The sequence below is a fragment of the Physeter macrocephalus genome, chromosome 9 (assembly GCF_002837175.3).
Source record: "Physeter macrocephalus isolate SW-GA chromosome 9, ASM283717v5, whole genome shotgun sequence".
Taxonomy (NCBI): domain Eukaryota; kingdom Metazoa; phylum Chordata; class Mammalia; order Artiodactyla; family Physeteridae; genus Physeter; species Physeter macrocephalus.
Window position 1 is genome coordinate 28,666,097 of NC_041222.1, and position 17,828 is coordinate 28,683,924.

Here is a 17,828-nt window from a genome sequence, read left to right on the forward strand (position 1 = left end):
TCAAAAGTGGTATTTTTTCACAATTTTTGAGGTTATATATTGATATGAACAGTTATTAGGGCTATAAGCAAAAGATGGTTAAGGAAACAGTGAGAAAGCAAGACTCTCAGACTTTTAGAGAAGGTGATAAAGCGGGGCACCTTTTAATGTGCTCTCTCACAACCACGAATCAACAGTGTAGTTTCCATCCCCCAGTTTGCTTTGCATGACGCCAAACTCTGAGTTTTACTTCTGGGAAAGGGGCAGAGGGGAGAGAGACTGTTGAGGAAGGGGTGGGGAGGGGTAGACCTGTGTCCTTGCCTGTGGGGGGCAAGGGCTTTGGAGTCGAATAGGCCTGGGACTGAATTCTGCTTTGGTCACTTGCTAGTTGGGTGACCTCTCTTACCATCAGCTTCCTTACAACAACACCCGTATCAAAGAGCAACTGGGAGGATTTAAGGAGACAACACAGGCCAAGACTTAGCATAGCGCTTGGCACACAGTTAAGAGTTCAAGTGTTAGTTATTACTAGCTATTAGTCCCTTCTTGATGAGGCTTCTAAGAGGGTTCCTTAGAAGTCCTCATGTTCTGTATAGTTGAAAAATACTTCCCTGGAATATCTGCTTTGTAGACTTTACCTTCTGGTGAGAACCCATCCAATGTTCTCCCTACAAAATTAATATAACTAATCTCATGTTAAAAACAAAAATCAAAAACAGTTCAAGACTCACTTTTTCTTTTTCCTCCAACAATACAAGACTTCTGAAGGTCTATACAGTGCATCTCTATGCAGTTTTCTAAGAGTCCACTTTGCCCACATGAGCAAATTTTATAACAACCAACTTCCCCTGCAGATGATGGCACTTGGATCAGTGTCCCCTGACGGACAATAAAATCAGATGCTTCTCCCAATTTGCAACCTGTATAGACAAAATTAGCTAAGAGATTTAGTATTGTTCTCTGATATTGTTTTATGACATTAGATATACTTCACACAAGTTTTATAGGTACTGTGTGGCCACTAAAGATTATGTAATAGAACTTTCACTAAACTAAGGAACTGCTTTGGTTCACTGGCCAAAAACATCCTCTCAAACAAAAATTCCATGTTCTGTGAGATGGTGGTGATTAAAGGACACGTACCTCAAAGTTAGCAATAGTTCTGTACAAAAATGTTATGAGATATGTAGTTTTTTATTTCTTTAGGCTTATCAAATGTATGTTAAAATCACAGATATTTTTTAAATGGAGTATGGCGACTGACTAGTTTTAGAATAATCTTGGTCAGAAAACTTTTAGTGATGGAATACACGTACATCTTAATTTCAAAGAAAAGTTGAATACTTGATTGGACTTAAGGAAAACCCATTTGTTTCCAAATTTATCAAGATTTATTATGATGCTATAGCTGATATATTATAGCATTACACAAATATTATACATGGTCCTTTGAGACATCATGCTTAGTTAATCTTTTGTTCCTTTTTACTTCACACATGTTTAAAAATGTTGATTCTAACATGATAAAGAAACATTTTCAATTGGGAAATAGATAAAAGAAAGCAACTATATTCTAAAGGGAACCACAGAGAGATAAAGACCATAAAAATTCTATGGGATAAAAATTTTTCAGCCTTAAAATCATATGCATTTCAGCACAACATTAAATTTATGAAGATAATTACACATCCGATTGAGAATGCTATTTCTCCGTGTTTTAAAGGAAAGAAAAGAAAAAACACGAACAATGTGCTGTACATCTTCTCAAACATTACAGCATAGAAGACAAAGTACAAAAAGCTGGCCCAAGGGTCTTTCTTCTTTTGTTGTCAAGAACCCTATGACTCGTTATGAGAGTCTGGTTTTGGATTGAAATTAGGTTACAATCAAAATGACTATTGAAAATTACATTTGTCTTTGTCTTTTTCTGCTTACATAAATAATACATGTTGGAAAAACCTTGAACATTATAGAAAAACATAATTTAGAAAATAATTTCATTCCAAAGATAACTCCTATGAAGAAACAGCAGAGGCACGTACTCATACCCACCCCACACCCCACCCATCTACCTCTTACCTTGAACACAAGAGTATGGAAGGCAGGGATCACCAGACGGACACCCTTTCCGGTTTACCTCACAGAGCTCATTAGCGGGGCAAGGATTTGGGTTACAGGGATGAGTCACCTCTTCTACAATGTTACCTAAAGTACTTGGTCCTGAAAAAACAAAAACAGATCAGTTTAACCAACCCAAAAGAGTAACAGAGGTCTGTAAATTGAGTTGATAACATCTGGAACAAATGGACAGCTCATGAGGACTGATTCTAGTAAGCTATTAAAATACCCAGATTCCTTGATCATTTGTGCATTTAGCATAAACATACATTCATTCATTTGTTATAAATAAATGTTATTGGGTGCCTACAATACACCTGGCAAGGTTCTAGGTACTGGAGATACAGTAGTGAACAAAACAGACAAATCTCTAACATAGAGTTTACATTCTGATCAGGAAATAGACAATAAATAGACAGTGTGTGTGTGTGTGTGTGTGTGTGTGTGTGTGTGTGTGTATGTATGCAAATAAAAAGTCAGATAACAATAAATAATAAGCAGTGTAAGGAGATGGAAAGTAACAGGTATATTTTTAATAAGGTAGTCAAATAGCTTATGTCTAAGAGGGATAATTTAGCACATTTCACCATAAATGATAATTTATTATGGTAAGATGGACCCTATACCATGATTATATTTCTTAACTTGTTAAACAATGACCAAGGAAGAATCTCATTTAATATACAGTCATCCCTCAGTATCTGTGGGGGATTGGTTCCAGGACCCCCATGGATACCAAAATCTGAGGATGCTCAAGTCCTTTATATAAAATGGCATACACAGTATTTGCATATAACCTAAGTACTCTCTCCTGTATAGTTTAAATCATCTCTAGATTATTTATTTATTTTAATTTAATTAATTTATTTATTTATTTTTGGCTGTGTTGGGTCTTCGTTGCTGTGCCTGGGCTTTCTCTAGTTGCGGCGAGCAAGGGCTACGCTTCGTTGTGGTGTGCGGGCTTCTCATTGTGGTGGCTTCTCTTGCTGTGGAGCACGGGCTCTAGGCACATGGGCTTCAGTAGTTGTGGCTCATGGGCTCTAGAGTGCAGGCTCAGTAGTTGTGGCACACGGGCTTAGTCGCTCCATGGCATGTGGGATCTTCCCGGACCAGGGCTCGAACCTGTGATCCTTGCATTGGCAGGTGGATTCTTAACTACTGTGCCACCAGCGAAGTCCATCTCTAGATTATTTATAATACAATGTAAATACTATGTAAATAGTTGTAAATAAAATGTAAATGCTATGTAAATGGTTGCCAGGTGTACAGCAAATTCAAGTTTTGCCTTTTGGAACCTTCTGGAATTTTTCTTTTCCGAATACTTTCAATCTGCAAATGCGGAACCTGTGGATATGCAGGGCCAACTATATGTGTGATATTTAGAAAGAGTATTGAAATTTAAACAAAAGCATTTCTTTAAGTTTCCTCCCACTGAAATAGTTTCCTTCTACACATATATTTGACTGCTTTAATAGCATCCAGGATTGTGAATACATTCATTTTGCCTACTTGATTTAAGGCCAGACTCACCCTCTAAGGTTAATAGAGGTAGAGGGCTCTTGGAGTTTATCTCATCCAGCCCAATCATTTTATAAATAGGGAAGCTGAGACTCAAAGAAGTGATCTGCCTATGATTCTAGTCTAATGCTCTCTTTTTTTCTATACTGGTCACTAAGGCTAAGGGACACAGTTTGTTTGTCTTGAGAAAATGTAGCAGATATTTTCTGCTATATATAGCAGGATGGCAATGGGCCCACAGAGAAAAACATCTCTCCCAGTTTCCCTTACAATTAGGGGTGGTTTTCCCTTACACTAGGATATGGTGGCTAGAATTACAGTAGTCATGTTGTGATGATAAATATATGAAGTAACCTTGATGATGGAAGCCAAGCACTCAGAATGGTGGAGAAAGAAAAAGAAGCTTGGGTTCCTGATGATGGAGCCACTATAACAGCCCTGGATTATTTACTTCTGGGCTTTCTTTTGCTTCTATCTGTTCTGTTATTTGCAGTTGAACTTAATCCTATCTAACACAGGAAAACAAAGCTAGCAGGAGCTGAATTCACTGCCTTTCCAGCTAGCTCATGGCACTAATGCCCCCTGGTGGCAGCCTAAACACTTCCCTTACCCTAACTACATGGTATGTATGAGTTCTACTTGTTACTCCCTGGTTTCCACCACACATAGTCACCTCCTGCCAGGAAGCTTAGCTCCAGAATCCCTCAAGGAGATACCAACTTATTCTTCTAGCTCTTGGCAGGAGTATTTGGCACAGAAAAATTCCATTCTTCATGCACTAACCCAGACCATCATTCCTTACTCCCTATTTGGTGGATAAATCCAAGCCAACACCTGGCTCAGGTTCACTGATATTCTGACGACAGAAAGCTGAAGACTCCCTAGGGGAAATTCCACTTCTTGGTCAAATCATGGCAAGGAGACGGCAATGATAAAGAGCTGGTTATCTGAGTATGCTGGCCCCTGATTCACCACTTAGAATTCCTGATTGATAACAGTTCACTACCTCCTCAGACTGATATAATAATTGCTTCTCTGTACATATTTTAAGATGGGGGGGATTGACATATACACACTACTATATAGATAACTATATAATATATATTCTATATATATTATATAGAATATATATTATATATAATATATATTACATTATATATAATATATATAATATATAATATATATAACTATATAATAAATATAATATATAATAGATAACTAATAAGGACCTACTAAATAGCACAGGGAACTCTACTCAATACTCTGTAATGTCCTATATGGGAAAAGAATCTAAAAAAGAGCGTATATATGTATATGTATAACTGATTCACTTTGCTGTACACCTGAAACTAACACAACGTTGTAAATCACCTAGACTCCAATAAAAATTAAAAAAAGAAAAGAGAGAAAGATGACAATTCTTTCCTGAGCCAAAGAGGTCAAACAAATAAGAGTCTGCATTTGAGGTAGTATCATTAAACCACATGTTCTCAACAGAATGATGCTCATCCAAAGCAAACATCAAGGGCAGAGACAGAAGGGAGAAGCCTTTGAAATTAAAAAAACCAAAGTACTTACTGAGATATGTATCCAAAGGTATACAGTTCTCCAGGTCATCTGTAGGTGATAGAAGCTCACAAATACTTTCAGCTGTGTGGTCTTCAGGGAATTTGTTCTGGTCCCCACATTTCTTCAGAATCTCCACACAATCTGATCTTGAAAAGGAAAACACACACAAATTTAGGGTTTGAGGAACTGCCTCACGTTGTCTAGCCAATATCAATTCTGTTTCAGTTTTCATAACCCAGCAATGTTTCACACTTTATAGGTGTAAGTATGACAAAAGAGAACAGGAGTGATAGCAGACCTTATTAGGTTGAGGAGTAAGTAATGTATTACCATATCAAAGCATGCCTAACTTTCTGCGACCTGAGATCAAAGGCCCTGCTCAAATTTTACACTCATACTTACTGTTACTACCATCAGTGTGGCTTTTCACTGTCTTTGAAAGGAAATGAACCTAGGCTAATCTGATTTGCTCTTTGCAAAATCATACATTGTCTCAGGACCTTATGCATGCTTGCTTCTTCCTTTCTTCTTCTATCACTCCCTTCCTGACGTTCTCTTTTTAAAAATCTGCTTTGTTATCAACATTAAGGTGTTTGGCCTATAACAACTGGAAAATCCACTATAAAATTTTCTGTCTTCAATAGGGATTTGACATCTATAAAATTTCTGTGCTAAGAGTCTATAAATTTCCCACTTGTTGCCTCTTGCTTGTCACCCAGTAGTTACCCCTCATCTCTCCCCTACTCAGGCCACCCTCAAGTCATGTCAGAGAACAGATCTGGACCCTATTCAAGGTTGAAATAATCTGCAGTCAGTCATCAAGTGCCCAGCAGCACTGAGCCACATACCAACACCTTAGGGGCTGGATATTACCCTGGTTTTGGAAAAAAAGATGCTTGAAGAGCAGCTGACACAGATTACTATGTAGTTAATGCTTTTGGTTTCACCCACCATAGCAGCTTTCATCTTTATCTTAGATCCTTTTTTTTTTTGTCTTCCTATTAAATTTTTTAAAATTTTATTTTTTATTGGAGTATAGTTTTATTTATAATGTTGTGTTAGTTTCAGGTATAGCAAAGTGATTCAGTTTTATATATATATATATATATATATATATATATATATATATTCTTTTTCTTTATATATATATTCTTTTTCAGATTCTTTTCCCTTATAGGTTATTACAAAATATTGAGTATAGTTCCTTGTGCTATACAGTAGGTCCTTGTACTTTATCCTAGATCTTAAGCAAACCATTCACAAAATGTTTTAGGAACAGGCCCTAATGACTACATTTACTAAGTCTTTCACTCATCAAACATTTTTGGAATACCTATTGCATATTAGGATTATGGTAATCCCTGAAGAGGAGAAAAAGAGGAGAGAGGAGATAAGAAAAGAGAGGTACAAAGAAGAATAAACTCCTCAAGGAGAGCAAAGTCTAACAGAATATAAAACAAGTACACAAATTAAAATATACAAATAGAATTGTGCATTGAAGATACACAATGTTTCTTGAACTAAGTTCCATAAGAGAAGTACAAATAAAGGTCTACAGAAATTTGTAGTAAGGATAAATTACTATCAGCTGGAGAAATCTGGGAAGATTCCATAGGAATGACTGGTATTTGAGAGGGGCTAAGAAGGACAGGCGGTGGGTGAGTGGAGATGGAAGAGTATTTTCAGCAGAGGAGGAAAACTGGGAAAGCATTTGACATGTGGGGGTGATGGGCAAAAGGAAGTGGTGGGAAAGAAAACTAAAGATAGGCTGTGGGGAGAGATCGTGGAGGGTCTGAACCAAAACCAGAGAGTCATTATGATGAATGAAACTTACTTGCAAATAATACTTCCCCGGGATTTACTATGACAAGGTTTAATCTGCAGTGAACAAGCTATTGCTTTCCACATTTCTGGCTGGCACTTTTTAATGTCAAGAACAGGTATGTTGATAAATGGCATCTTTATGCTTCCTTTCTCCCACAGCTTCATGTCATTCATGGCTCCTTGATCTGACTGAGCATTGCAACTCCTGAAAAGTTCTGTTGGCCTGAAGAGAAAAAAGGCCAGAAGGAATCAAGAGGCAATTACTTTCTACAGAGAAACAATTTGTAAAATCTTGACATGCTAATGCATCAGGAAAATCTGATTTTTTTTTTAAAGAAGAAAGTACATACAACCCATTAAAGATTGTCAGCGTTGAATATATGAAGATTCGGTGTAGACATAGACACTAGCATTAAGACTCTGACTGCCATTTTTCTTTATAATATGGATTTTTGTGAGGCAGTTATAAACTTTAAAACACTGTGGACAGGACTATCATCTCCAACTATACCATTTCTTTCATTTTACAAAATAAATATTAAAGTCCAAGTTTTAAAAATTGAGGTATTATTTATAAAAATAAAATTTACAGATTTTATGGTTAGTTTGCTGTGATTCGACAAACATGTACATTCACACAGGCATATCCAAATCAATACAGAAGCATTTCCATCACGTCAGAAAGTTCCATTGTGTCCCTGTCCAGTCAATGCCCTCCCTGCTGACTGCACCCCAAAGGCCACCAACATTTGTGCTTAGATCGCCATAGATTAATTCTGCCTGTTGTAGAACTTCATATAAATGGAATCATACTATATGTATTCTTTTGGGTCTAGTGTCTTTAGCTAAATCATCTTGAGATTTACTTATGTTGTACATATAAATTGTTCTTTTTATTGTTCAGTAGTATTCTATTAATAAATGTACCACAATTTGTTTATCTCAGTGGTTCCCAAACTTTTTGATCTCAGGACTCATTTACATTCTTGAAATTATTAAGTTCTCAAAAAGTTTTTGTTTATGTGGGTTATATCCACCCCTACCCATCACATTGTAAATCAAAACAGAGATTTTTAAAGTACTTATTAATTCATTTAAAATGATAATAAAACCATTACATGTTAAAGCAAAAATTAGTGAGAAGGGTAGATCTGTTTTATAGTTTTGAAAATCTATTTAATGTCTGGCTTTATAGAAGACAGCTGCATTTTCATATCTGCTCCTGCATTCAATCTGTTGCTGTATCATGTCTTAAAGCAGCTGGAAAACTTCACTCTTCGCTCTTTTGAGAATGCGAGTGAAATAGGCAAATAACATCTTAGTATTATTATAAAAATAGTTTTGATCTCAAGGGGTTTTGGGGACCACAGACCACACTTTGAGAAATGCTGGTTTATTCTCATTCACTGTTTTATACACATTAAGGTTGTTTCTAGTTTTCATGTCTCTTTCCCCTGGTTATGAACGGCATTTTGGGGTCATAACTTATTAAGAAACTGCCAAACTGTTTTCCAAAGTGGTCATACCATTTTACACTCTCACCAGCAACGTATGAAACTTCTAGTTTGTTTACATGCTTGTCAGTCTTCTAATTTTAACTATTTGGTATGAGGAGGCATCTCATTGGGGTTTTTATTTGCATTTTGCATGACTAATGGTAATACACTTTTTCATATACTAAGTAGTTCTCTTGATGTCTTCTTTGATGAAGTGTCCTTGAAAATTTTTTGCCCATTTTTTAATTGTGTTGTTTGACTTTTTATTATGAGGCTGTGGGAGTTATTTATATATTCTGGATACAGGACCTCTGTCAAATGCACATGTGTGCGATTGTGTGTGTGTACATGTGTAATATATTGAATATTTTTTCCCAGACTGTGGCTTATCTTTTCAAATTTTAAATGGTGTCTTTTGGTAAACAAAAATGTTTACTGTTGAACTCTAGTTCATTAATTTTTTTCTTTTATAATTACTGTATTTTGTGTCCTGCCTACAAAATCTCTGGCTATATCAAGGCTATCAACATAGTCTCCTATTTTTTTCTTCTTGAAGCTTTTATTTTTAGCTTTTATGTTTAGTTCTACAACCCATCTTGAATTAATTTTTATGGATGGTGTGAGAAGGAGGTTAAGGTTTTTTTTTTTCATACAGATATTCAGTTGTTCCAGCATCATTTGTTGAAAAGATGTTTCTTTTTGCACTGAATTGCCTTGCTACCTTTGTTGAAAATCAATTTATATGTGTGGGTCTATTCTTGCCTCTCTATTTTGTCATTGATCTATTTGTCTAAACTTGTGTCAATATTAAATTGATTTAATTTTTTTCAAATTTAAAAATTTTTATTTATTTATTATTATATAATTTATTATTATTCTTTTTTGGCTGCACCACACGTCTTGCGGGATCTTAGGTTTCCTGACCAGGGACTGAACCTGGGCCCTCGGCAGTGAAAGCACAGAGTCCTAACCACTGGACCACCAGGGAATTGCTACATTGACTTAATTTCTATTGCTTTATAATAAGTCTTGAAATCATGTACTGTAAGTTCTCCAAATTTATTCCTTAAAAAAATTGTTTTAGCTATTCTAGGTTATTTGTCTTTTCATATGAATTTTAGAATTAGTCTGGCACTTTCTATTTTAAAAAGCTGGTTGGGATTTTGATTGAGATTGCACTGAATCTAGAGATTGGTTTCAGGAGAATTAACATCTTAACAATATTGAGGGGCTTCCCTGGTGGCGCAGTGGTTGGGGCTCCGCCTGCCGATGCAGGGGACACGGGTTCGTGCCTTGGTCCGGGAAGATCTCACATGCCGCAGAGTGGCTGGGCCCGTGGGCCATGGATGCTGAGCCTGCGCGTCCGGAGCCTGTGCTCCGCGGCGGGAGAGGCCACAACAGTGAGAGGCCCGCGTACCGCAAAAACAACAACAACAAAAAAAACAAAACAAAACAATATTGAGTCTTCTAATCCATGAACATGGTAGTTCTCTCCATTTAATTTATCTCTGCAAAGTTTTCTGGTTTCTAGTGTAGAGTTCTTGCACATCTTTTATTAGATTTATTTCTAAGTATTTCATATTTTTGATGAAATTGTGTAAATTTTTTTTATAAATTTCATTTTCTAATTGTTGCTAATATACAGAAATACAATTGGCTTTTGTATGTTAAACTTGTACCCTGTGACTTTGTTAAATTCAAGGATTTAAGGGGAGCTTGTATGCAGATTGTTGGGGCATCTCCTTTTGTGGTTCCCTCCTTTCTGGGATTTTCCAATTTCATATCCAGCCACTCTGGCAGCCCCAAACTGTGATCTCTTAACTCCTCAGCCCAAGACTGCTGCTTTTTGCTTGAATTCTATATGCCATGCCAGGGGACTGAGAGTGCCCATGAAGAAAAAACTGGATAAATGTGGCCCCCACTCAGTGTGGTTTCTATCTTTCATGAGATGTACCTCCTCCTGCTTTTGGTCACTCTTAAATGCCTTCAAAACAATAGTGTTTTTATATTTTGTGCAGAGCTCATAATTGGTACTGACAGGGGTGGCAGTCTGATACAAACTGCTCCACCATTACCAGAAGCTATAACTATGTGCAAATTTAACTTGAAACATTTCATAGACTTCAAATTTGCTCAACCTCTAAGCCAGGTCCTTACTGGCTAACACTAGTTGTAAAGATATCTCAATTTTCTTACTCAGAATAATAATCTGAATACTTTTAAGAGGATCGGATGTGTGTTAGCTTGAGGTGAGTATCCTCTGAACTTCCTTCTGCCTCAACTGAATGATTCTCTTCCTTTTTGTGTTCTTGATCTCTGGGCTGCAGCTCATAAAACCAGCCAGTCCCCTTTTCTTTAGAAACTCTCCCTCTCTGGCTTCTCTGATATGGCATTCTCTATGCTTCTGGATGCCCTTTTTCTGTTTTCTTCATGGCTTCTTCAGCCATTAATTCAGTTCTTGGCCCTTATTTTTCATACCATAATTGATATCTCAGGGAAATACCTATTCAAATTGCTTCGGTAAGGAAAGTTTTTGTATGAAATAGGGGACTCACTGAGTGGGAACTTCAACCAATGTGAAGGTCCTTCAAAACAAATTGTCCATAAGAGGGCATTCGGATGAGCAAACTGCTCACAGTGTTTTATTCTGCAGTGAATTATTTCCACTGGTGATGCAGCAGAAGGGAGAGGGGAAGAATGGTAGACTGAAGACAGAGGAGACTCTTTGAATTCTAGAAGTTTGAAGTATCTCGAGATTAGAAGGGACTTTGTTACACTGCTTCCTTTCCCAGGGGTGATTTACAAGATAGAATATAGCATTTAAAGATGAAATGATAAAGGTATACTACTTCCTTTTAACTTAGCAGGAACAAAATCAGAGTAAAATGATCTTTTCACTTATTTAAAAACAAGGCAATTAATGATAAAATACTTCTATTCCATGTATAGTAATTTGCTCCTACCTGTTGTTAAAATTAGTACAGTAAGTAAGATTTCTACAGCCCAACTGGCAAGGTTCCCGAACATCTGCTAAACAGGTCAACATGGACACTTCCACTGGATTATATTCACAAAAGCGATCAAACTCTTGCCAACTCTGTGTATTGCCCCAGCTCATGCTATAAAGTTTAGTGCACAGTTCCCTGAAACAAAAGAACAAATGAAGAAAGGTACAGATGAGCCAAATGAATAAATATTTGATTTGCATAAAACTTGAACTCTATGAACTGTACTTTAGAACATAAACAAAAAAAAAGTACAAAAACCAAAAGACTAAGATCTATCTTCTAGAATTTAGAGCCTGAAAAAGTAATCTTTTACATGAAAAAGTTAGCTTTCTTTTATTATCCATCTCTTTCCTTTTTGCTATGGTTTCTAGAAAGCTCAGTGCTAAATTTAATGTTTAATTATAGCATTTGTACATCCTTATTCTTGGCACAATTATTCCCCTTTATATTTCTGATCTCTCTTTTACCTTTACTTGAAGTAAGGTAAAGCATATGGTTTTGCCTCCACAAAGATATAGTCCACTATATTTATGCTTCAATCACAGGAGGCAAAACTGTGACATGATCCTCAGACTCCTTTTAAGAAGCATTATAGACTTAGGGTTCACTGGATTCTCCCTGAAAAAGTATCCCCAAGCCACCTATATTCCTTAAGATGTACCAAGATAACCTACATGTAAAGGCTTTATGAATTCCAAAGCTGCTATAAACTATTGTATATAGCAATATATACTATATATATATACACTATTGTAGTATGTATGCATTTTTATTTCAGTACTCGATGATTGTAAAGCAACTTTAGTGCATGTATATAGCTAAAATAACATCAGTATCATTTCCAAAGTGCTTTCACACATTATATTCATTAGTTTAATTTTTAACATTTATAAATGTAATTAAAGTGTAAAAAAAGTAACACATAATATAAAATTTTAATACTACCGGAATATGCAAAGTCACAAGTAGAAATTCTCCACCCCCGTCATATTTTGACTCTCATAATTATCCCTATGAGGAGGGTATCTTTACTTTTATAACTTTGCTCATTCACTCTACCAGCATTTATTGAGTGCCTGTTTCGTGTGAGGCCCTGTTGAAGGCACTGGAAATGCAGTGGTGAATAAAAGAGACAAAGTCCCTGCTCTCAATTGAGCTTACACATCATGGGGATGAGAAAGCTGATATCAAGATCCATTAGGTAGGGACTTTGCTGGAGGTGCAGTGGTTAAGAATCTGCCTGCCAATGCAGGGGACACAGGTTTGAGCCCTGGTCCAGGAAGATCCCACATGCTGCGGTGCAACTAAGTCTGTGCACCACAACTACTGAGCCTGTGCTCTAGAGCCTGTAAGCCACAACTACTGAGCCCACGTGCCACAACTACTGAGCCTCTGTGCCTAGAGCCTGTGCTCCACAACAAGAGGAGCCACAGCAATGAGAAGCCCGCGCACTGCAACAAAGAGTAGCCCTGCTTGCCACAACTAGAGAAAGCCTGCACGCAGCAACTAAGACCCAACGCAGCCATTAAAAAAAAAAAAAAAATCCATTAGGTACCTTGATCTGGAAATCAGTCCTTTCTTTAGTCCTAACTTTCTGTATGACCTTGGACAGATTGTTTAACATCTCAGAGTTAGTTTTCTATATATATACAAGAATTATACAAACTGACATCAGTCATAAGATGATACCAGTCATCTTGTAAGGTTTCATGAGGATGAAACAAGATGAAAGTGAAAGCAGTCAGTAAACCATAAAACCTTACATCAAGGTAAGAGATACCATGTTTCTTACTGAAATTCTTCTGGGATGACACAGCCAGTCCTATCTCTAGTGACTACAGGGCATAAACTCTTTTGTAGACATTCAAAGAAGTACTCAGCATCCCTCCCATATGTACATTTATTAATCCCTATCAGCAACCCAATTTCCTGAATTATAGGGCCAACTTAACTTCTCTTTTAGCCCTTCTGTTAATTTTCTTTGGATATTTTCCAGATTTTTTCATATCTTTGATAAAGTCTGATAAGCTATTCTAGGCACAATTTTTTGCTAAAGTCTATCCAATTTAGAAACCACAGGAAAGATAGTTTCACTCCTCGTATGTCATATTCATTTCAGGATATTCTAGTAATATGTGGTACCTTTTCACCCAAAATATCTCTAATAAAGCAAACTTCTGTTTCGCCTGTGTTAAACCATTACCTTATCTCCATTTATTCTTATCTCTAGATTGTGTTTCCTCCATCCTACACAAATAGTATTGTCAATTTTTTATCCCTAAGTGTATCATCTAAATGAATGCCAATACACTGCTGTCTAACTTTGGATATAAGTGCCAGCCCAGGTTATTCACCAACATATGCAAAAAGTTCAAAGTTTCACAATTTAACAAAAAGAATATCCCTTAGATGTCTGGTCAAAACATCTCCTAAATTGTAAGCTTACTTGATGATAACCTCGAGGGTAGAATTCATATTGCATCATCTTTAAATATTTATTGTCCTGCCAATGCTAAACCTCCACACCCCAAAACACAGTGCTTTTAGCTCAATGTACAAAAACAATGTTCTATATATACATGATGCTCAAAAAATATCTGCTGGATGAAAGAATGATTTTGTATCTTCTAGACTCTTAAGACTACACAGTCCAAGAATATAACACACATGTGCTAGACTTAAATTCATTAATTAAAATGCTATTTTCTACTGTTTTTAATAAAGGAAAATGAGGTACTGACCTACATGTTGAAGTGTTTGCTTTAGAACAACAGTGCAATTTAGCGCCATCAAGGCCTGTAGAGGGAGGAGGGTGTACAGTGACTCCAGGGTGAACAGATTGTGAGCTTTCAAGAAAACACTGCCAAAGTGGATCCTGAGGCAAAGGCTGGGTCTTACAACCCTCGATGAGGCCATCAACAATCTCCATTTCTGTTTTCTTAGACATCAGAATTCTCTTGCAGGCATTTTGGCAAGCATGATCTTCAGCTCTGTCACAGCAATATAAACCTACATTTTCAGAATATAAATGGATTAATTAGCTGGTTTTATGTCATGCATTGCTCAGACAGAAGGACCCAGTGGTGTACTGGAAACTGTTACTACTCTTGAGTCATGTCAATTTCTCCAGGATACTGAGCCTACCAAATTCTCTCTCCATTACTTTGCAATATAGCAAATAAGTGAAAAGCTAAAGGTAGACTAGGTGTTTATTACCAGATTCACCACTGTGCCCAATCATGGGATCTCCAGCACTATTCCTAGATAAATGAAAGGTCCTCTTACACCTAAGAGGTCCTTACATGCAAGGCATTTTATGTTACTGGAAAGGGTATTGTAGATCAAAATGGAATTATTTCATGCTAGAAACAGCTACCTAAAAGGGATTATGTTCTTGACATAATGAGAAAGATGACTAATTTTAATAGCAATAACCACAAATACTGTATTTCATTACATTCTGGGATATAAAGCTTTTACAAATCTGTGCAAATTAATTAATCTAAGCAGTAATTTAAATAATACAATTACAAACTCTGACAAGATATCAGCTTGCTTCTGCCTTTACTTTTCTATAAAAAATCAGAAAGCAAGAGAACACTTTCAACCAGTCTATAGGATTCAGAGGGCTTCTTTGAAATAGTTTTCTTAGGAGTTTGACTTCTTAAGAAGCTTATTCAGGCATATCTGTTATCTGTCTGTAGCTTTCTTTTCCGGATTTCCTATGTATTAGCACAGACATTTGAGATGGTTGTTCTACCCTTAAAACATTTTTCTGCCTTTTTTTTTCTTTGAGCTGCTATCTATCAACGTTGCTTCAGCAGCACCTCTCTATAGCCTAAACGTCAGTGAAGACAGATCTGCCTTTAAAATGAATGAAGGTTATTATGGCAAATGCTTCTCCCTCTGATTTTCATCACACAACCACACAAATGTCATAAGCCTTAGACTTCTGCTTTAGATTCTGGCCAAACAAGGCACATAGCACTGCTTTTGAGTTTACAAAAACAAGTCGTTCAATATCCCAGTGTAAATCAAAACATTGGCATCTGGCTTCTGAGTCTTACAAGTCTCTTGCCAGTTTTGCTTAATTAGTCAGTTCTTAAAGTCTGATCACCTCTAAATGAAGAAAGTGGATTATAGGCTTTCCAAAGCTGAGATTTTGAAGACCCCATAAGGTGCAAGTTCATTAGGAGGCCCTAATTTTTTAAAAGTATCAGGATCTCATTTATATTGACATTTTTATTATAAAAGTAATAAATTTCATTGGTAAAATTCAAACATTACACATCCATATAATGTGGAACAAATAGGTATATAACTAAAAATGTACCTTACTATACACATTTAGTTATGAAACTTGCTTTTTTTTGCTTATTACATCTTGGACTTCTGTAAACATACATCTTTTTTTTTTGTATTGAAGTATAGTTGATTTACAATATTGTGTTAGTTTCACGCACACAGCAAAGTAATTAGGTTATACATATGTATGTTGGGTTTTTAAATTCTTTTCCATAATCTGTTATTACAAGATATTCAATATAGCTCCCTGTGCTATACAGTAAATCCTTGTTGTTCACCTATTTTGTATATGGTAGTGTACATCTTAATCCATACTTCTAATTTATCCCTCACCCACCCTGCTTCCCCTTTGGTAACCATAAGTTTGTTTTCTATGTCTGTGAGTCTAACTGTTTTGTAAAAAGCTCATTTGTATTATTTTTTAGATTCCACATATAAGTGATATCATATAGTATTTGTCTTTGTCTGACTTACTTCACTTAGTATGATAATCTCCAGCTCCATCCATGTTACTGCAAATGGTATTATTTCATTCTTTTTTATGGCTGAGTAATATATTCCAATGTGTGTGTGTGTGTGTGTGTGTGTGTGACATCTTCTTTATCCATTCATCTGTTGATGAACACTTGGGTTGTTTCCATGCCTTGGCTATTTTTTTAAAAAAATAAATCTTATTTAATTATTTTTGGCTGCATTGGGTCTTCGTTGCTGCGCGCAGGCTTTCTCTAGTTGTGGCAAGCAGGGGCTTTTCTATGTCTGTGAGTCTAACTGTTTTGTAAAAAGCTCATTTGTATTATTTTTTAGATTCCACATATAAGTGATATCATATAGTATTTGTCTTTGTCTGACTTACTTCACTTAGTATGATAATCTCCAGCTCCATCCATGTTACTGCAAATGGTATTATTTCATTCTTTTTTATGGCTGAGTAATATATTCCAATGTGTGTGTGTGTGTGTGTGTGTGTGTGACATCTTCTTTATCCATTCATCTGTTGATGAACACTTGGGTTGTTTCCATGCCTTGGCTATTTTTTTAAAAAAATAAATCTTATTTAATTATTTTTGGCTGCATTGGGTCTTCGTTGCTGCGCGCAGGCTTTCTCTAGTTGTGGCAAGCAGGGGCTACTCTTCATTGCGGTACACGGACTTCTCATTGTGGTGGCTTCTCTTGTTGTGGAGCACAGGCTCTAGGTGCGGGGGCTTCAGTAGTTGTGCCATGCGGGCTTCAGCAGTTGTGGCTCGCGGGCTCTAGAGCACAGGCTCAGTAGTTGTGGCACACGGGCTTAGTTGCTCTGCGGCATGTGGGATGTTCCCGGACAAGGGCTCGAAGCCGTGTCCCCTGCATTGTCAGGCAGATTCTTAACCACTGTGCCACCAGGGAAGCCCCATGCCTTGGTTATTGTAAACAGTGCTGCTATGAACATTGGGGCGCATGCATCTTTTTAAATTAGAGTTTTCATCTTTTCCAGAAATATACCAAAGAGTGGGATTGCTGGATCATATGGTAACTTTATTTGTAGTTTTTTAAGGAACCTCCATACTGTTCTCCATAGTGCCTGTACCAATTTACATTCCCACCAAGAGTGTCGGTGGGTTCCCTTTTCTCCACACCCTCTTCAGCGTTTATTTGTAGACTTTTTGATGACAGCCATTCTGATTAGTGTGAGGTGTAGTTCTTTTTCTTCTCTCATTGTAGTTTTTTTAAAATTTATTTTTAAAATTTATTTTTAAATTTTATTTTATTTCTTTATACAGCAGGTTCTTACTAGTTATCCATTTTATACATAATAGTGTATGTATGTCAATCCCAATCTCCAATTCATCACACTACCCCCCCAGCCCCACCGCTTTCCCCCCTTGGTGTCCATACGTTTGTTCTCTACATCTGTGTCTCTATTTCTGCCCTGCAAACCAGTTCTTCTGTACCATTTTGCTAGGTTCCACATACATGTGTTAATATATGATATTTGTTTTTCTCTTTCTGACTTACTTCACTTTGTATGAAGTCG

The 17,828-nt window shown here is 36.6% G+C and overlaps 1 protein-coding gene across 5 annotated transcripts in view; it reads right to left on the minus strand.

Moving 5' to 3' along the window:
- Window positions 1-17,828, minus strand: part of RECK (reversion inducing cysteine rich protein with kazal motifs) — an 83,846-nt gene that overhangs the window by 15,486 nt on the left and 50,532 nt on the right. For all 5 annotated transcript variants that reach the window (XM_007127517.4, XM_024126430.3, XM_024126429.3 and 2 more), the window contains 6 exons: window positions 14,254-14,521; window positions 11,468-11,647; window positions 7,019-7,231; window positions 5,194-5,330; window positions 2,059-2,199; window positions 711-899 (listed from right to left, as the gene is read on the minus strand). In XM_007127517.4, coding sequence (XP_007127579.1) covers window positions 711-899; window positions 2,059-2,199; window positions 5,194-5,330; window positions 7,019-7,231; window positions 11,468-11,647; window positions 14,254-14,521 — 1,128 coding nt within the window. The remainder of the gene's footprint in view (window positions 1-710; window positions 900-2,058; window positions 2,200-5,193; window positions 5,331-7,018; window positions 7,232-11,467; window positions 11,648-14,253; window positions 14,522-17,828) is intronic.